This window comes from Acyrthosiphon pisum, chromosome A1 (assembly GCF_005508785.2).
Source record: "Acyrthosiphon pisum isolate AL4f chromosome A1, pea_aphid_22Mar2018_4r6ur, whole genome shotgun sequence".
Taxonomy (NCBI): domain Eukaryota; kingdom Metazoa; phylum Arthropoda; class Insecta; order Hemiptera; family Aphididae; genus Acyrthosiphon; species Acyrthosiphon pisum.
The window spans coordinates 33,491,421-33,514,572 of NC_042494.1; the positions used below are offsets into that span (position 1 = coordinate 33,491,421).

General features: G+C 28.9%; 1 protein-coding gene across 1 annotated transcript in view; it reads left to right on the forward strand.

The window, feature by feature from the left end:
- LOC100572337 (pikachurin) overlaps positions 1 to 23,152 on the forward strand; it is a gene marked incomplete at its 3' end in the record, with an annotated part of 67,111 nt that overhangs the window by 31,317 nt on the left and 12,642 nt on the right. The window contains 2 exon segments of the mRNA XM_029486210.1: positions 2,326 to 2,515; positions 5,430 to 5,566. Of these exon segments, the coding sequence (XP_029342070.1) occupies positions 2,326 to 2,515; positions 5,430 to 5,566 (327 nt within the window).

A 23,152-nucleotide genomic window follows, 5' to 3' on the forward strand; every position in this document is an offset into this window, starting at 1 on the left:
CAGAATCTAAAATGACCATTGATTATTATTATTATTATTATTGCATATGACATAATATCCCGGTGTGAGTAAAATTTGTTCGCTTGTCAAGTAGCCCTAATAAGGACTTTTTTTCGCCTGTGAAGCCAGGAGGTCTAATGACGTTTGGCTATCGGTTTGATGCTATTTCGTTTCGTGTGTCCATAATATAATTCGCAGTATTATGATTTTGAAGTTTTTACGAAGAACACACTACTCACAGGGACAAGGGAGACCTCAGGAATGTATAGCATCATCTCCCCCACCATTGTTTATACTATTATTGATTATAACTATTGATTATAATTATTGATTACTATGTATAATCAATGGTATAAATTATAGTTAATTATACATTTATAAGCTATTTTTGGAAATAAACAAAAAAAAAAGTCTAAACAATAAATAAATGGTAATAATATCTAATCTAATGATTCAAAATTAGATGTTTATCGGTTTGACTTAATTGTCTACTTTTCATATTAAACGTTAAAGTTATGACAGACGCACAAAAAAAAACTCACTTCATTGTAAAACCAAATATACCAGTATATTGATATTACTAATTGCTCAGCTCCCCATAGAATCTAAAAATAATGTTTATGACTTAAGGTATTGTATAAAATATATTATTTAGATTATTGATTTTATAATAATAAACAAATCTACACAAAACACAAATAATTTCATTCTGTATTAATTTATTTTAACTTGGTTAATAGCCAAAAAATAACAGTATCTATAATAAAAATATTTGTAAAATACTGAATACAAGGGATTCCTTGTTTAAAACTATAAATTAAGAGTTGAATACTTAAGCATTATAAATTTATAAGTTATAACAATGCACATCTTTATGCTTTATGATATTCAAATTATTTTAAATAATAACGTCCTGTTATGGAATCTGTAATAGCATAAATTATAGTGTATACATTTTAATGTATAGGGCTGTTTGACTTGCAGTAAAAACTAAAAAAACAACTTTTGTCAACAAAATAATATAAGGTGTTTTTGTTATCTTATTTATATTATAATATTTATATTACCTATGTGCTTAATGTTAATATTATAATTTTAAAGATATAGATTTCACACAATACCTACAGAAAAAGTCTCCATTTTTGTTTAATGAACTGTACCTAATAGTGATTAGTGGTGGATATTAGTATAAATTAAATTAAAATATTATTAATAATATAATTGTTATTGGTAGTTTTATTATTTTTAATGTGTAGCTATGGACTATGGTTTATTGTAAGAAATATACCGATGTGTAGACGTTTAGTTGATAGAGACTGCAGAATAACCATTGGGCACCATAGACCATATTGCTTAGAGGCTTAAAGTGCTAAATTTTTGTAGGTCACCAAGTATTTTTGACTATTAGGTATCAACCAAAGCATCATACTTTTTTGTTATCTATAATAATAATAATAAGTTGATTAAATGTAAAGTAAGTGGACTATGTGTGGTGTGTGTCGTCTTACGTAGGTACTCACACAAAACATATTATTATTATTTTGGGCGTGTAGATACTAGGTATTATCATTTGTATTTTTTTTTCTATAGAGATAACGAATATATTATTATGGTGACAATTTAAATGTATCAACATTAATTAATTTTTTTTCCTTTGGCCCCACGAAATATTTGGGCGCAGGGACGCAGATATAGGCACATTTCTCTTTAATCTGGCCCTGAATAGAAATTTAAAATTTGGTAGTTAAACTAATCTTACTTGTCTTAAACATTTAAAAATATGCCGTACATTAAATAAGATATAAATACAAAATTGGTTTTTCGAATGAGATTCTATATTTTAAAATCTTTATTAAGAAATGAGCTCTTTGATCATGCAATACAGCCGTACCTACCTATTAATAAATGATTACTAATTACCTTTAATTATTATTTATTCAGTGTAGCGCTGCAGTAGCTGTTACAGTTAACTACATTCTATAACCATGCTTTCGGTTTCTATATACTTATTACTTACACAGTTACACAATTATATTAAATGTCAATTATAGCTATTTTACAATGCCAATATTTAAATAATTATTTTATTTTATTACCTGCACAAATACCGGACACCCCCGGACTATTCAATATTCAATTTTTTTTTTTGTGAATTATGTGATTCAAATACACATTCCTTGAAAATATATAGTACGAATGATATTTATTATCTAATACATTTACCACGAGCCTAATGAAATAGTATTCACTGTGTTAATTTAATACATTACATACGTTTTACATACATTAAAAATGAATACACAATAATTTTGTTTTTATATTTAGGGTTTATTCTCGAGAATTACGTTTCGAGAGCCTGTCTTTATAGGCGGTCGAGGTAACACGTCTGGGCTGGCTGAACGATTCCCAACAGACCGTGGATTCGTTGGTTGTGTTCGGCTGTTACAAGCCAATGATCACCGATACGATTTTGGTGAAACACCTGCTGGCGATACAGTCAAATCTCAAGAAGTTGGTAAGTGTCAACTACACGATCAGTTTTCTTAGACCACCTCTCAACCACTTTCAAAACATAATATGGAAAATATCGGTTATCGACAAAAATGATCCGTTCATAAGCGTCAACAAAATATTTTTTTTTATTTATTGGTATTAAAAACGCAATTTTAGATATTCAAAACGACGCTTGAGGACGTGACCGAACTTTTGAAAATTCAACGACGAAAAGAATATATAGATGTTCCCTTTTTAGCAGTTCTAAATATAAATAAAGGAAATTATATAATGGGAAAGGTCCTCTAACGAAACTTTAAACAAACTGCCAAAACTGTTTAATTTGTGGACAGTGAAAACTTTTCATTCTCCTTAATCTACGTCTTCTTGTTCGCTAACTTCGCAAATTATACCGGATAAAACATATGGGTTACTGGTGATGCCATTAATTATTTTTGCTCGTATAAAATAACAGCTTATGATTTTCAAAATGGAAAGTAAAATCATAAAATCGCTTTTGAGATAAACAATTTAAGCTATTATTATAATCATGAACATTCAAATATTTTATATTAATTATAAACGATATACACTAGGCTATTATTGAGTTTTATCATTGTAAGACGTAGGTATATGATAAAAATATCTATGGAAATTTAGTGCTGAGTTGAACGATATGGTTTGTATATTATTTAAATTTTAAATATTGTGCATATATTTAATTTAATATTTTGGAAATATTTATTTATTATATAAGAGTAAAAATTAATAGTTTATAGATACCTATGTTACAATGCTTTAATTTTTTTTTTTTGGATTAATATAATAATACTTTCAGATAATAATATGTTATATGTGTTTTAAATAATATAAACAATTAAATAATTATATTTGTATACCTTAAAAATTAACTACTTATACCTTTTGATTTTATTTAGTAAAAAAAATATTTAATAAAATTATGTTCATATTAATCTCAATACTAACCATATATATTATATTCTGCGAATAATAATCAAATTTCAAATTTTATATTTTCTTTTATACTGATGAAATCACTTGACTTATTTAGTAACTTAATTTTTATTGTGAAATAATGTAAATATACAAAATAAGTAATAACCATCGTCCATCGTTACAATGTATCGTTTGTGACTGGTGAGACGTGAGTATATTATTATAGTTATGAAAAGGCAACTCCTCACCTACAATACTTGATTCTTAAAAAATACTTAAACATAATGGTCTTTTAGTAAATTTTTGAAGTTTTAAAATGAAGACGTTATAGAAAATTAACAACAAGTATAAGTGTACTTGAAATATAGACGGTTGACGAAAAATAAAACATGATTAGAGTAGATGTCGTGTAGTACATGTTTATTAATGTATAATATAGTTAATATTAAACTAAAAGCGGCAACAATAAGAGAGAGGGAAAAAAGCTGCTAAAACTCTTTGAGTAAACATTAGATAGAAGCTTTTGAGGTGGAAGTCGAGGACAGCCGTGTACTCCCACCCTCCTTTTAGCGTACCAGCGTTAATTAATTTTCTAGTCAACCGCTCCACCGCGCCGCCGACGTCGCTCGCCGTTGGTTCGTGTCTTATTATTAATTTAATCGACTGGGAGACGTGGCAAAGAACGAAAAAAAGGCACAATTCACTCCCTCGTTTTTTATCTTTTTAAAAATCCTCGGAGCAAATGCTTGGTGTTTTATTGACGTTGTACTTGCCGCAAATAATTTTAATGTTGTAATATTTATTTTTGTTTTGATTATTTTGAATTGCGATATTCACTATAATTGAGTTTATTTATTTATGACACTAAACAAAAAGTATGGTATATACCTAATATTATAAATCATCCTGCAAATACAATTATAAGGCAACATTCTCTATGCGTTTTCCGTATAGGTTACACAATAATATATTATATGCAATCCATCGGATATTGGGTGAAGATTATACTTTATGCTTGTCAAAGTTTCAACTTTCCATTAATTTGCAATAAGAGAAAAATGGCTGCATTTATAGTCATAACACGCCATATCTGCTCTGTGCGAATTTTTATATTCAATAGTCTATGATTAATATACAACTTTCAGTGTTGTAACGGTGTTTCCATAAATCTAAATCTTACCTAGTAAGAGTCAAACGAAACGATAAGTGCCTCTTACACCAAAATTATGGCTGAATAATTTTAAATAATATAAAATATAACATTTAAGAATTAAGAATAATTGTTTTATTTACAAATTGCATCTAGTTAAAAGTTAAAAGTTAAATTATAATAATCATACGATTTCATCATCATCATTATTAAAAATTAAAAATTATTTTTACGCTCGTTTAACATACATTAACATAATATTATTATCTTGCTAGTTTGTTTATTCATGTAATTTAAAAACATTATAAGCATACATTAATTTTGCATGGACTATAAACTACATGAAACATAATTATGTCAGTAATTAAATGAAAATTATTGTTGTTATAATAATCTTACTTAAACACACTGTGTTAAATGTATTAATAATTGTATAATAATGTTAGTTCTTTTCATCTAATGTCTAAACAAAGTGTACAACTTTTAAGTCTGACGGTGCTATTTTTTTAAAAAAAAAATCGGATCGATTAACCTCGGGCGAATAACTGTTCTTACAATAGCTACATGTATCTTGAACAATGACATTGAAGTATTGGTTACTGATCGAAAACCTCCCCTTGTAATTTGTCGTTGATAAATGGCACTGTAATTTAGAACACGTGGGACCGGCAGTGACGCAGTGGCGTTGTTTTTTTTCGAATAGAATAAAAGCAAATCAAAAAAATTGATTTTCTTAACTTGATTTGTTTAAACTTTATAACTCGTATCACTTAACCATTAAAATATATGAGTACGACTAAACAATTTCGATAATAATTTTATTTTACAGAGGAATGCTCTACGGACAAGTGTACAAGATCTCCTTGTCAACATGGTGGCAAGTGCGTAACAACCACCAATTCGTCAATATGTCTTTGCCCTCTTGGTTACACTGGAGATTTATGTGAAACGATATTGGACTTGCAGGTAAATATCTCAAAAATAATATCATAATAATAATACGTACTATATTATATGATATAGGTTATATATAAGTATATAACTATATTCGACTGTATATGTAGATCTATTTATGTAATTTTATTTACAATATTAAGTTGTTTCTTTTATTTATATTTATCATGCATGTACAACATGTTAATGATATAAATCTATGTAGTATGCAGAGCTTATGGTAATTTATTGAAGCAAAATAATTAATAAAGATACATTTAAAAAAAAAAAATAATGACAATTATAATAATAAATTTAATTGCTGGTTAGAAATTAATTTTTCAAATTAAAATACTGTTGATTTATGGACAGTAACAATACAAAAAACAGGTAATTGGGTGACGCTTTACAGTACAGTAGGACACAAGTGAGTCATTGTAAAGGATGGTGTTAAATTCGAATTAAATTATATAATATTAGCATTGTATAGTCGTGCAGATACAAAAAACAATTCTGCGCAAAAATTTCTATTTTTCCTTAACTTTTTTTCCCTGATCCTATTGAAAACTAATGTGAATTTTGACCTCATGAATACACCAAGTATATTCAATTTTTTACAGGAAAAGATACTGAAGTTGGAAATTGAAGCATTATTTCGAATACTTATCGTGTTCACAGGCACAAAAAATTAAAAATTAAAAAAGCTCACATCATTCTAAAATCAATACATTCATTGCTCCGTTAGAATGTAAAATCTTGATTTATAATTATCAACTATATTATAGTATATTTTTATCAAATTTATGCCACAGAAAAAAAATATCCTAACTTTTCAATAAAATACTATTTATCTATTTTTTACTATTTATAAGTTATAACCGACTTTCGTCAACCGGGTATTGATTGTTTGTATTTATTTATTACACCAAAAAAATAAATCAATATTCAGTAAAACCTAATTAAATAAATAACTGAATATAACTTAAATGTATTCATGTAGAACCAAATTATTTTGATAAAATATTATGCATAAGTGCATAACAGCTCTAAATATTTCTAACAAGAGATTTAATAAAATATTGAAATGTTTATCGTAAAACATTTGAAAGTATATGACCTTTTATTATGTGCTATTATCATCAAAATGATACATCAATAATAACAAGCAAGTGTAATTGAAACTGTGGTGCTCTAAGAAAACGAGGGTATATTATTTAAATCAAGCATTTGCATTTTATAGATTTTATGATTGAACAATTGCATTGTAACACAATTTTAATCCTTCTTAATAATTTTCCGTGGGGTGGTATGGAAATCAAAAGCTTACTAGCCTGAAAAGTGAAAAGGGTTAATGAACAGATTGAAAGAACTTAAGAAGCTTACAAAATAGCCTATGCAATTTGATATGCCATAATGTCATACCTATTGTATTTTGGTATTATTTATTGTAATTGTCGTGAATTTGATTGCACAGTATGCAATTCAACAAATAAAACCATTTTCAAATAAACTTTAACGTGAATAATATGTTATACTCGTATTACAATTAAGGTTTATATATTTTGTGTAAGTTGTATGATACTATACTTAGTTGTATATAACAATATTAGGTAATAATATTGTTATGCAACTCAGAGGTCAATACCCTAACAAGCTTCCAATAAAATGTTTAGAGAATAGAACAATTCTACCTATAATATAACTAAATTATCTTTATAAAATTATAAATAATATAAATGTATATTAAATTATTTATTATTATTATTATTATTATTTTCATTATTATTATTATTATTATTATTATTTATAGAAGAATAAACAAGGTTTGTATTATTGGTGAACCATAAATTAAAATTTTATTTTATCAATTATTGACGATTCATCAAGTAAAGGTAGTGTTACCAACTTACCACTGGGTGACTCCTCTCATCAAGTATGCATGTATATATTTTTTTCTATTACCGCATATTCTTATTGTTCCAAAAGGAACTGATTGTATAAACCGTACAAATAATAAAAATTGATTTTTGACGATTGAATAATTTATCAAAATTACATTTACACTAAAATAAATTTCGGACTATTATTCGGGAACTAGGATTCAATAGTTTCATGGGTTATTTCCTGGAAAATCAAATTAAGAAAAGGTGGGTAAGTGGATGTCGCTCGGCTGTACAGAAGATTACAAGTGGGTCACTGTATAATGGATGGTATTAAATTTGAATTTGAAAATGCTAATTAAAACATTCAGTGAAATTTTTAAATATCTACAGTCATTCGTTTTTTAATTACAATAAAATAAGAAAATCGTCACATAAGAAATCGAGCGAATATCAAATGTTGTAAAAATATGAATTTCAAATGCTCATAAAAATTTAATTTGACTTTCTTGTAAACATTTTTTTTTTTTGATAAAGTTAGACAATATTATGTGGAATCTTGTAATACATTTTCAAATCTTAGATTTAAAAAAAAAAACTTTTACGAAATCTTAACTCAAAATAATTTGCTAATTTTCGTGATTTTTTACATATTATGTCAATTTTTGAACTTTAAATGCTAATAAAAAAAAACAGTGACTAAGGATTTTTAATATTTTTCAAATATCATTGTAACAATATAGTAGAAGCCATGTATTAAATTTTCAAGTATTTTTACCCAACAAATAAAGTTTTATTGACATTCATAGAAAAAAAAACTAATAAAATTGGAAACTGAAAATGTCCCTAAGCAGTTCAAAACAAATCGAAATATTTTGAAAATGTTATCATCTATAGAAAATTTAAATATAAACAACCAGTAAAAATGTCATGTATATACGGTCATTTGTTTTAAAGTTACACCAAAAACCAAAATCGATTTTCTCGAAAACAGCTTTAGCGTAAAAATTCCCGTTTTTCCTTAATTTTTCTTTTGCTTTTCACGGCGCTTTTGAAAACTATTGGAAATTTCAAATTTTGACCTCCCGAATGCACCAACTAGATTCACTTTCCCATCAAACAAGATACTGTTGAAGAAAATCGAAGCAGTTTTACTGCCCCAAACCGTGATGCTAGACACAAAAATAAAAAAATAAAAAACACACATCATTGTAAAATCAATACATTCATCGTTCTACTCAGAATCTAAAATAAGCCATAGAGTCAAAAGGTAGATTGGTGAAAAATAGTTCTCAAATATTAAATATTAACAATAAATATGTACTTACATATTTATTAAATTAAAAACTATTTTAAGCTATTTAAAGACATGGTAGACAATGTACGTTTAAATTCTATTCAAACAATAAAAAAAAAACTAATCATATTTTATACTTGCGTGCGTCGATGGTTTCTGTGAAAACTGAAGAAGGTAACAAATGAACATAATCCCCATAAACATTCAAAATATTAATATTATGTTATATTATATTACATACCTACATTATTTATGTAGTTATTAATCTTTATACCTAATTAATGCATGACATATATTTTTTTTCCAAAGATTTGAGGTAACTTCTAAGCCCATTTTACTCTAGTTAACTAGGAAAAACTGATGTGGTATAAATTATATTCATAGATATACATTATAGGTATAATTACACAACTCGTATATATTATTTTTACAACTTGAAACTTAATTTTTGATAGGTTAAAATGTTGATAAAAATATTTTACTTGAAAATTCGGAATCAAACAGATGAGAAAGTGGGTACCGTTTTGCTGTACAGTAGGTATCGATTGAGTCACTCTAATAGATGAATTAAATTTAAATTCAATGATATAAAATCATTGTATATGAAAAACTAAATATATTTTATAAATTATTGATATTAAAGTAATTTATTTTACTATTAGTAATACTAGTAATACAGTAGGTTGAATTATTTTGCTTATGAAAATATCATTGTGTGTTTAAAATATAATATGAATATACTTGAAAAGTTCCAAGTACCCACTAATAATATTTAAATTACAACAAAATAACTAAAATTTTTATTCTTCGTTTAAATAAATAATTTCATCTAAATTTGAACTAAAAATATCTATAAGAAATAATACTAGTTAACAATTTGTACTGTAACTATAATTTACACATTGAGTTTATAATATAAAAATAGTTTAGTAAAACACATTTTTTTTACTGCCTAAGTCTTTAATGAGGTATTTATTTTTATATGACACATGAGTTGCAATATCTAGCCAAGTTAAAATGGAAGAATATCTTTATTGAACATAAACTACAAAAAACATTTCTTAGATATTTTTTTGTACAAAAAATAATGCCTAACAAGAAATCTTTTGTGGACATGTGACTTTCATGAGTTTCTCCATTTCGTAGTTTCCGGTTTCAAATAAATGCGAGTATTATTTACGCCTCATGGTTATAGTCAAGACCGTATATCAAAAGGTCATCACAATTTTTAATGTTTATGATTTACAGAATGCGTAGAAATTATTTTTTTTTTCATTTTTTAGTTCAATAAAATATTTATTGATCTTAAATATTATTACGCAAATACTATAAAACTATATTGATAAATACATAAATTTTAACTATTTGAGATTCAATATTATGCACATGGATATATATGTTTTTTAGTAACCACCCTTATAACTGTTTTCATATGGTGCATTTCAAAAATACTTAACTTTTATTAATATTAACACCAGAGGGAAAAAATTGAATTTTTGATAATACTTAAGTATTATTTATTAACCTCTTACTCGTAAACCTACCTTATAAAAATACTTCCTTATTAATGGATATAAAATTATATACTTAATATTTATTTAAGTTTTATATATATTAATCATCGGTCTAAAACAATTAAAATATGATTTCGAAGTGGTATCCGTTAATATATTTTCATAATATATTTGTAATAAAAACTTTATGAATTCTACATAATCAATAATCATGATATAAGAATTATCCTCAAATATACATATACATGATCCGAATAACCCCTTATACATATATATCTATAACAAATCAAATAACAAAAATTTCAATCGAAAATATAATATGTACCTTTATATGGTATATTATTTGCTATATTTTACCTTCGATAATGTAATATTTACACTAAATATACTTTTTATCAATTTTAAACACTTTATACATATAGGTATTATCCATATGATATACAATCTGATATACAACTGTACGGTCACTACCGTGTTTAAATTGAAAATTGATTTTAAAATATGGTTTTTAATTTATATAATGGCGAGCGAAACAGCAAAAACGCTGCACGAGTACCGTGGCTTAATTAATACCAAATGGCTATTAAATTACATTATTGTCATTTAACGACCAGTGGGGCATGAAATGGCGGCATATAACATTATGATATCCTAACGAGTGAGAAGGGGCCGGTTATACCATGCACGCACGTAGCCCTCGTATGCTATTACATAACCAAATTGCCTATCAAAGACGCCATTGCGCGTAAATCTGCATCGGACATATTTTTATTATATAACCTTATAAATGCAATCCTGAAACCGCATTTGCGCCGCACGTAACTCATATTATTCTTATTAACCCTTTTTAATTTTTATAATGTTATGCAAAAGGGTATACTGATAGAAAGAAAATACTTATAGGAACACATATTATTTTGTTTAGAAAAATAAAATTGTTGATAAAAAATTAATGGCACGAAATAAAAATGTCTAAATGTTAAAAAATATAAAAAACCGTGATCCAACGTAATTAAGACTTATTGTATTGATATATTCCTTTATTAAACGTATTAAATATATTGTGTTTATAACTTTTATTTATATAATAATCGATAAGAAACTTTTAAACAGAAAAACTTCTAACTTCTTATTTCTAAAATATTATAATATATTGATATCACGAATTTCATTTCATTAAACGAAAAACCCATACTGGCCATGTTCTAATATTTCTAGATCAGTTTATGTTCTCGAAATGTTTAATATATCATGCAAAATTGTTGTAATATCTGAAACAAAATATACTGATAATTGATAAAGAACATCTTTTAAACAAAAAAAAAATGTTTAACTAGTATCTAAACGTATCCTAGTTAATTACTAATACATTATTTAACAGAGTATAAAATAAACATCCAAAATATAAGTGAGTCATAGCGAAGTTCAAAATGTATAGATACAAGTTAAATATTTTGATTTTCAACGAAAACGTTGACTTAAAGTTTGATTTATACAAACACAAAAGATTAACCCATCTCGTCTAAATAGGTCTCCATGGAAACACATAATATGTATGATATATCGTGTAAAGGATTTACACGACCCTTTTCCCCACCTACCTCTAACAACCGCCATACATTTTATATTTCCCTAAAAACACTTTAAATTGTGTCGAAATCTCATCGCACGAAACTCAATTTTTGTGTGAATGAAAAAATTTAATTAACAGCCACCACGCTAATGACGCATCAAATCAGTAACGTTTTTAACGAGTGTATATCCAGCACGCATCCTGCACAATAATATTCAAAGGGATAAAAACACCGCCTAAAGCGCCTTAGATACATCTTCTCGTATACGATGAAAGCTGGAACAATGTTAATTGTATAGCATGCTCGATACTAGGTATTATAATATAATAATAACATCCTTTAGATGTTGAAAATCTTTGAATCTAAACACAGTACAGTATCGATTAACCAAGCATGCTCACGCCCTTTTTTCTTATATAAATTATAATAATGCGTTTATTCAAATTTTTGGATTTTTAAGTATACCTACTTTTTAATAGTTACTGCACATTTGATACTATTCAAGAAATGTCTTGTAGCGATACTGATTTCTTTTTTCAAATAAGAATCACATTTTATCTTTGTAAATTGTTAATCAGATGATTCTTTTTTTTAAATTATGAAGTTTCTATTTTCTTTATCAAAATTCCAACGAGTAGTTTTTGAGTTAGTAAACTTTGTCTACTAAGGATAATAAAACCATAAAAATAGGTTTGGTAGATATGGCCAAAAAAATGGAGTTTGTATCGCTGTAAGAGTACAGGACACTTCTTAAATGGTATACCAATGGTATACCTATAGGTATACAAAATCTAAATAATTTTATGTATTATTAACAACAAAATAAAATTTGCAAATTTCATAATTTTTATGAATAAAATATCAACTACAAGAAAAAAAATAATAATAATTTGAAGAATAAACCTTGTTTATTAAGTTTTAGATTTTTTACTTATGCTTAATCAATATTTTAAGCAACATATATTGAGAAAAAAGTTAGTTGCCCCCCCCCCCCCGCCACCAACATCAAACACTAAGTGAAGGACAGTCTAAATGATGTGTACCATATTAATGATCATTAATACATATTTCATATATCAATTAATATAAATTAAACAAAGTATTTCAGTATAAAAACTTTCTTGGCTGATATTTTTTTTTATTAATTAATTACCTTTTTAAATATATACATATCTATCAAGAACAGCCCAACAGCTTCATTAAATAATGGGGTGCAAAAATCAATCATTTCAGTATTTTACGTATTCTGCAATGTTTTCATTGATTTCATAAATTCAGCAGCGTAACACACTAACACATATTATTTATACAGATGGTATTCGTATATCCTGGAGACTGCACTCGGTTCAGACCTCAAACGTGGTTTGTCATTATACAAATTATACGTGATTCACGCATAAAAATGAGTTCAGAGAAACGAGGGAACCATCAAAGCGTCAAACGTCTATTATTTTGCTCATATTATTTTTGCTGAAAAATGTAGTAGACCACCTACTATATATTAATACTACACAGTCGAAAACGAAAAAACTTTTTCAATATATCTATACGCCTTTTCATATTATTATTAAAGACTTCGTATTTTTTTCGCTGATTTTAACGTTTATCTTTACATAATACCCGCCGACATGTTGTTGTGGCGACTGGTGACCAAGTAAAACTGAACAAAAAATAAAAAATAAACTATGTATATATACAGCGGCAGTTTGGGCAGTATATATTTGTTATTTAAACCGGAAGCACTTGTGATATTCGAAAACGTTTGTTCCCGTCACCTCTAAATAGTGTATAAAACTCTATACCTACCTACCTACATTATAATATACGCATTTAATAGGTAGGTAGGTAGGTAGGTAGGTATCTATATTATTAATCCCTAAACCACAATGCTGACGACAAATATTGACGATTTATAGTCCCTAATACATATATTATATACGATAATATTTGAATGTCCCGGATATTTATTGAAGTGGTTGGAAAATAGAAGGCTTTCAATCTCTATCTAATATCTATATAATAATATGATCGACGACGACAAAGAATATAAGCGGAATGCCGACAAGTCACCGTCGTTCTATTGTTGTGTTTACCAACCGTACTTTTGTCGGCGTTCTCAATAATGTGTGCTCACAAAACGTTGACCTTGTTCACTATATTTCATAATCTTCGAAAATCGGCACACAAACGAAACCAATACCGCGGTGGTGTATTTGACGGTGGGGTGGGGTGAATATGCAGGGTCCCCCGTGTTTTAGATTTTAGGGGTGGGAAAAGTGTAAATTGCAAAACGTGTCTTATACGATACGTGCAATTTAATATAATCATTTCAAATGAGTGAGGGGAGAGGATTCTATTAAATACAAAACGTTGTTCCTGCAGAACACAAAATGTCAAACTGCAGAATCTATGCTATATACTGTATAGTACTTACAGTATACAGTATATTATACTGGTATGTATGGAAATACGATTTGATTTCCACATCGTCAGTTTAACCTTCAATGTTAAAAACTAGTGATAATAGTATAAACGAGAAAAGTCGCAACCATCGTAGGTGCAGTCAGTGATAAACGTTAATTTCAAGCGGCGCCGTATCATGCAAAAGCTGTAGAGTACAATAAGTCGCACATCGTTTACGATGCTATAATATAGTAATGATAATGCTATTGTTTCATACAACAAATGTATTTCATTTCGAATTCGTACGGCAGCTTAATCAACTTTGACAGTCAGCTTGGACCTTAAAAGCCCGTATATAGTGTATAAACACACTGAAAGTTATAATATAATTATGTGCAACTACAATAATTAATATTGTAAGCGATCCCAATATCTACCACTCTTTAAGTCATACAAATATAATATTCATAAATCAATTTAAAACATAAATAAATGAAAGAATTACATTATATTATACAATATTAGCAATGGTGCATAATTACTAATATTATAATATTGTACAATATTAAACTTATTAATAATATTCCAACAAATAAAAAAACATCTAATGTTGACTATGCGTAATTAAATAGTTCCATGAATTGTGGTAGGAACCTATGTACTGTCTTGTTTTTTATCATTCAATTTAATTTTCTTGTTAATTATAACAGTGATAATTGTGATAAATTATATTATCTAGTGGCTTTTACATTTTGTTAAAAATGCAAAGATATTATGTACCTACTTACCGTCACGTGCGTTCCGTTTAAAAAAAATAGTAGGGGAAGTCACGCTAAAATTTCTGAAAAATTAGTTAAGGTCGTCTAGCCTACCCAAGTTTAGCTCTGAGAGGAACCTATAGTGAATAACTTGCCAGGTGACTGATGAGATTATATTTATTATCTCGAAGCGCCACCCTCGGGGATCGGATGACGCGTTTTGTCGGACCGGAAGTGTGTCCGATGCTCTCAAACATACACGTACACGTGTTCAAAACTCGTTCGCCGAGATGCCATCGCACTGCACAACAATTTATAAAGTATACCGATTACTGAGTTTACGCACTCTTAAATGGTGCTGCGAAAACGGTTTGAAAGCACGATGAAGACCACGTTTTCCTAAGACAGACTGAACGATGAAGGAAATTATCACGGTTACCCGCCAGCTAGTGGACACGTACGAGTACAATATTATTATATTTTCTATTTGACAATCTGGTAGATGTTAGGTGCACAACTCACCGTGACTTTGTGTCAATACCAAAAATACCAAAAATAGTTTTTAATTTAGATATGGCTACAACTGGTCGTGTCATGTGATAGCACGTCCCACCACAGTGACGCTGTTGTTATTTTTTTTATAATAGGTAAATATTAAATTCCTAATCACTACCCGGTGACTAAATGATTCTTGACAGAATGTTACCCGATTTTAAGCCTTGTATTTTGTAATATGGTTATTACTTATTCGTGTATCCATTTCGTCTCTAATTTTTGTTTAATGATTAATGATTAATGTTTTATGATTATACTATACAACTGTATCAATATATACGATGAAGTAAATTAAATAAAAATCCAGGATATTACCTTTAGTTATTACTTATTATTAATGCCGCACGCAACTCGGTCACACGATAAATAAATCTGGAATGAAATTCAATTGTTATGATTTGTATAATCTTCATCTGCCGCACGCGATTTGGATGTGCCTATATAAAATTATCGTTCTTTCGTATGCTCTCATTTCCCGTATTTCACAATCCACCGTGCCATTTATATAATACACCGATTTCGTTCAACACATCTTTTGGAATCGATTTCACAAATATTTCATGAACCCGTACTACAACTATATTACAGTGCTCTGAATTTAGTATTGCGTTCAGAAGAATAAAAATAAAATCATATAAAAATGGTAGGTAAGGGGTAAAAGAGGATGGTATATGAAATTAGAGCCGTGTATCAATACACAAATAGAGAGAGATACAACCTCGACCGGTAGCGATGTGTTTTTTTCAAGTAATGACAGCTTAGCCAGAGCGCAGATTTTTATACAATTGTAAATGTTTCCTTTTTATATTTTTGTATTTTTGTCAGTTGTCAACTTTGTGAATCATAATAGTTTGAAGCAATTTTTTTTTTTTGCTTTTTTAATGGTTAATGTGTATTTATGCATATTTTGACAACATTCAAAATTGATTGCATATTGAAGCAAAAATTTAAAAAAGCGGTTAAGTGGATGTCGCTCTGCAGTACCCACAATAGGTTACAATCGGGTCAATGTATAATGGATTGTATTAAATTTGAATTCAATGGTATGATGTCATTGTATATTTGTAATAAGAAAAACGATTTGGAGACGATTTGTCAGTCTGTATATTTTATATTGTTATTATTAATTATTATATAGTCTGTAAGTTGAATTATTATTATAATATTATAATTTTTTATTCGTTTCTATGGTGATAAACAAAGTGTTCGAAATTAAAATCCCGTTTTTCGTAATATTTGTCAGTGGTTTTTCCCGTGACATTAAATAACAATTGAGAAAAATCGAAAAATGACCTCGTTTCTAAAGTACCATCTTGATCCAATTTGCTAAAATATAAGTTATATGTCGAAATTTAAGCACTACTTCTGGTACACATTTTGTATGCAGGATAAAAAAAATAATAAAACAAATAAACACCATTGTTCCGCTCAGAATCTAAAAAAGTTAGAAAATAATATTTTTTCATGTACCTATAAAATTCAAAAATTAATTTCTAGACACTAAATAGTAATTGAGATAAACATAAATTTACTATACCTAATTATAAGTTGTTTATTTTGTTTCAAATTATTTTAATACCTCGACGGTGTTTTGTTGAAAGGGCTTAACCCACATAATTGAAATTGTTCAAGTGGGCCCTTTTGATTAAAACAATTTTTAGTGGTAGAGCCTTTTATGTATTTTTTTTATACAATTCCTTTTTAACAAATCATAAAATATATAATACCAGGCACTAGCTGCCCGACCTTCCTCCGGGAGAAATTATTTTTTTATAATTTAATTTAGAAACATATAACTATTTTTTGGCTATACAAATAATATAATATAATTTATTACTTATTGTAGTTATTGTTATTGCTAATTTCTGAAAATCATATATCCTACATTTTGAATTCAACCACTAGAGTGGTAAATTTTATTATTTTTCTTATAGAATAGAGATAAGGTAGAAAAAAACGTAACAATTAATTATTTGTTCAATGAATAATATATATTTCAAATAGAAAAATGCAAGTGCAAGCAAATAAATAAATAATTAATAATAATAATAATAATAATAATAATTACAATAATAAATAAACAAACAAACCGGTTTCCTTAGTCTCCAAAATCAAGTTAGATTTTTATATATATAGATTATTATTTAAGCAGGAACCTCTATGATAACAGAATATAGTTTAACAGCTGTAATGGGAGTAATGGGACCAATTGACGTTTAGATAATTTTAATAACTATAACATTTATTATTATTGTATTGAAATCATCGAGGTATATAAACTATACTGGAGCGCGCACTCGTTATCAAAAAACGAGCCGACGCGTTCGAACGATTCCCCCACCACTGCAGGGCCAAAGATTACCACACGCCGGCCACTACGTAATATGTTCTCATGGCTCTGAACTCTCAACTCTTGGTTTATTGTTTGTACTGTTTTTTTGTCTTTAACCTTATTTTTCTATTAAAATTAAAATTCGTCAAAAACATTCTAATATATTATATGAACAAAAATCTCTAAAGTTTAATGGCATTCCACTGATATTAAGTGGAAGAAAAATGTTTCTTATAGGGTTCATCGTAACCATGACGAGTACTTTGGAAATTGCTTATAAGCTCCTTGGTAGGTCTCAGAGCCCCCTGAAATATATTCTTACTTACAAAATGTCCCAAGATCATCTTGAACATTTTTTTGGTTGTATTCGTTCAAGAGGAGGTTTTAATAACAATCCGAATTGTAGTTAGTTTAAAAAAACACTAAGACAATTGTTATTTACCAAAAATATAACTGTAGAAAGTGGAAATTGTTCAAATTTTGTTGCTCCTGGTGGTGATGCCTTAGATTTCCGTTCTGAAAAAAGATGTATTATAAAATCTGACGACAACTTAGATGAAACAGAAATTGATAATTATTTAGATATTCTTTCAAGTATACAGTTAATTGAGTATACTAATGAAAAACTTGATTATATTAGTGGATATATTGTAAAAAATATTTGCAAAAAAGTTGTGTGTCCTTACTGTATTGATCTATTAGTAAAAAGTGATTTAACAGATCATAGCTATGTAAAAGATGCAAATTTTACATCTTTTGTAAATCGGGGGAAATTGAAAATAGTTTCATCAGGTGTATCACTTATTATTCAAGAGCTTGAAAAATCTTTTCAAGCTGTTGTTGTTATAAATAAAAAATTACATAACAATGTGAAACAAAACATTGTAATGTTAGCAAAAAAAAATATATTGAACAAAAGTACTCTATTTTTTTCCCAAATTCACATCCTATTACTGTTCATATTGGTTCCCCAAGTCATGAGTATAGCCTCTTTACTGCACTAAGTCAATGTTTTGTTAATTGTTAATATAAGAATGCGCCATTATGCCAAAGAAATAAACTCTAAACAAGTATTTAAAAATAAATCATCATTAAGGCAGAAATTAAAAAAATTAATTTTATTTAACACTATTTAAACTGTTAAAACTACTCATTGAGTGTATTTGATTTGTTTTTATACTTTTATTTATAATTTGAATGTAATTTATTTTAGTATGATATGTAAATGAATGTTAAATTATATGTTATTAATATTTTTAAAGGAAATAATAAATATTTTCATTAGTATTTTATGTTGTATGTGTAGTAATGATAAGTATTGTATTTCTCAAATATATATTAGAGTATACTATACTAATACTTTTAATGTTTTGCTATTAAAAAAATTAAATGATATTAAATTATTTTTATTGATTCCTAATTTAATAATTGTTGAAAAAAATAATGTATTATACTCGTAAAGGTAGTAGGTACGTCGTACTATTATACAGTACATGGCATTAAAGTTGCCCTGCAGTGGTGGGGGAAACGATCGAACGCGTCGGCTCGTTTTTCATTACACGGACGGTATACGCAGTGCGCGCTCCAGTATAGTTTATATACCTCGATGATTGAAATTAACACATTTAAAGTAGAAATACTGCAATTTCAAAATTGTTTTACAAAATTGAATATTATATACAATATTTGTGTGAAGAACGCCCATTTTACATACTCCTGATGTTTTACTTTTATTTTATTAAAAGGACGCCTCTATCCAGTATAATAAAATTGTTATCAGTTAGACATATTTCTTATGAATTGTTTTGTCTTGCATATTTGATATTTCTTGAATATTTTTACGATTTTGACTGCATATTATGTGGGATATTTTGTTACTTTTTAATGTATGAAAATCCTCGTTTTATAGTAATGATGACAACAATCCGGCCGTCGGTTGTAGCCTGCAGGAGATTGGTCACGCATGGCGGGGTGGGATAATTCTTAAGCATAGTTAATAAGTTAATAATATTACAATAATGAACCGTTAAATGATGGCTTTATGTAAATAATTTAAAGATAATAAATTGAAATAACTAGGTACAAAACAAATAAAAATTATACAGCTTTACCTGTTAGTAGGTACCCATTGTTACCCCAGTTCAACCTGATGACTGCCAACTAATTATTTAAGTTCGCTTTAAACAGGATTTAAATCAATATAATAAAACAATTTATATTTAGAGATTGCTAAAAAAAATTGAACATTAATTTGATTGGGGGGGGGGGGGGGGGGGTCAAAGTTAGTGCACGAATATGCAACATTTGTCATTTCCAATTCGACGAATCCATTTCAAAATAACAAAGAACATGAAAACGCATCAACTATTAACAATTCTTTTGCAGACAGCTTAACAAAAAAAATATTTAAACGGAATTCACAATTTCCAAAAATAAAATGTTATTTTTCGGTATTTTCGTAATTTGCTTCATCGTAATCGTACACAGGGTAAATTGGTTACTTTGTGGTGGGGACTCTGGGGAAAGGCGTGAAGTGTAAACTTACGACTTGTCATGTCGTCGTCACCGGCACGACAAAATTATTATCAAACATAACAACTTTTAGAAATTGAATGAATTAATTTTTGCACGGCGGCGTAATGACGTGTGTCGCGAGGTATAGATTACGGAAAAACCCGTCGCGTCCTCGTGGAGATTAATGACACTCGCGCAGAAGACGACGACCGCGATGACGTGACCGCGGTTTAGAAGCGGTTTAGACGTTTTTCTATTACCACACAGCGATGCGGCTTCGTGCCGACGTTTTGCCCGGCAGAGTCACAGCTGCTGCAGCCGTCCGCGCACAGTAGTTGTTTTCCGTGGTCGAGATTAGTGATGCCAAACACGTAGCCTGCAAACGCCTCGCGGTCTGTAGATCTGCGCCTAAGTAAATATTAATAATGCATGACGAAGTGAACGAACAATATTAGATTGAATCCAATATTATATCACCTACGTAATATCATTTATTTTTGATTTAAAAATACTTTAAATAATTTATTTATTTAACTACAGCAGCTGATGATTAAAATATTTAAAACAATATCGTATTATCGTTTGAAAAGGGTATAAATATGATACGTTGTCCATATTACGAAATGTGTGATTGAAATGTTGAATTATGTTCACCTGTGACACAAAGCCGGGTGTGACACTTAATTACCTACAAATCCTTAAAATCGAATGAAGATTTTCAATGATCTACGAGTAGGTACTTCATATACGTACAACATATGACTGCGTGTGTGTTGCCGTGGCGCTTTTCACAATTTATTGCTATTTTAATAAAAAAATTCACAAAACGGAAGAATTTTCTGTGCAATACTTTGAACAAAATATTATTAATCATACTATATTATTATTAAATATAGGTACCTATATATTAAGTTTGAGGTAAGCTCCTACATCATTTCCGTTGGTTTTTTATGAATTTCTTAAATACATACTGTCTCCTGTGGTCTTACAAACATCGGGAAATCTAGACAAACAATCATTTTTCAGTAGCGTTTGTGTAGTATTTCAATAAAAATTATAAACTAAATAATTTACAGTTAAAAGGAAAGGAGTTCCCCCTTATTTGAAAAACATAAGTTTTTATCGCCACAGAACACTCCTTAAGCAATACAAAAAATCTCAAGAATTTTAAAATGTGGTCTTTAAGTAGATCACTATAAATTTCAAAAATCATAATTTGAGTAAATTCATTATTAAAGGAAAAATTGGGGGGTGAGCACTGAGCATGCTTGGTGGATCACCCTGTGTACCGTATTATAGTCGATAATTACATAAATAATTAATACATACAAAATATTTCAATTTTTGAGTCCCAATGTTATTCAGGGATGTTATATGTACACATAGATAAATAATATTATACAACGAACATTGTCGGTACCTACCTACATACTGTGTTATCGTTATACGTGTCTGCGCAAGGACGGAAATGCCGCCGCGCCACTATGCACGCGTATAATATCTGTGCGCTTGTATTTTATTATAATATATGACAATAATAAATAACATTGGTGGTGGTGGCGTCGCGGTTATACGCGGCTGAGGTCAGTGGGCGTTTGGTAGTCGGGGGTGGTTGCGGCCTGGTATGTTTTCACGACTTCCTACCCCCCAAGTCGGCCAACTGGTGGGGATTATAATAGTGGGTCCGTCCGATTCTAGCACGCGAAAAGCCTCTCCGCCAGCACGCGTGCTATTTCTTGATATTACTATAATAGGTTTAACAACGATTCACAATATTTTCCGCAATTACATGGTAAATATTTGTGTAACGAAAAACATAAATATATTATATAGATGGCAATACACTATAGTGTGTGTGTGTGTGTGTGTGTGTGTGTGTGTGCAGTGGCGTAGCGAACTTTAAATCATATGGAAGCCAACATATTATTATGACCTTCCACACCCTACTCCAATTGATGTGTACGATACTCATATGCTCAAATAGGGAGGTGAGATATCACCCAAAATTAAGTTCAAAGACTGATCGTGCATGTTGGCTTTATGAGGTTATGGCCCACCACCACCCCCCAGAAACCAGAAGCAATTGCTTCTGAAAAACATGATTCGCTACGCTACTGTGTGTGTGTGTGTGTGTGTGTGTGTGTGAGTGCGTGCGTGCGTGCGTTTGTCTTTGGGTTGGATGGGATTTTTTTTTCGAAATCGCTAGAAATATCCAAAAGATGGTTACGCTGAAAAAAAATCAACCTAGATAATATTATTCGTGTTTGCGCGATACGAGTTTGCGCCTCGAAACTTTATTGGTCTCCGGGCGTAAATTTGCGAAGTACACCGACACAGCTGTTTTCATTTTAAATCACTCCTTCCCGCCCACACGATCGGCGCACAACCACTCGACGATTCAAAATAATTGTATACACTATATACGCGCTCCTTCTGCGACCGCGACTTATGCATATTTCTCTCAGTATAAAAATATAATAATTCTGTATCGCCGTGGCTCCAGGCAAGTGGCTGACTACGTGCAGAATTTATATATCATGATACATTTCAATTCCTTTTTGCTATTGTTATTTTCTTACGATTACTCGTTTATCGTTCGTTTAACCGTACAATTCAATAATGCATTTCACTGCAAATACATGTGCAAAGTAAAGATAATAATGTATAAAATACAAGGATATATGTGTGTGTGTTTGTGTGTGTGTCACACCGTGAAAATAAAATGTCAAAAGAAAATTTGAAAAATCCCGATTTATTAAAAAAAAAAATTGATAAAGGCAGATTATGTGATA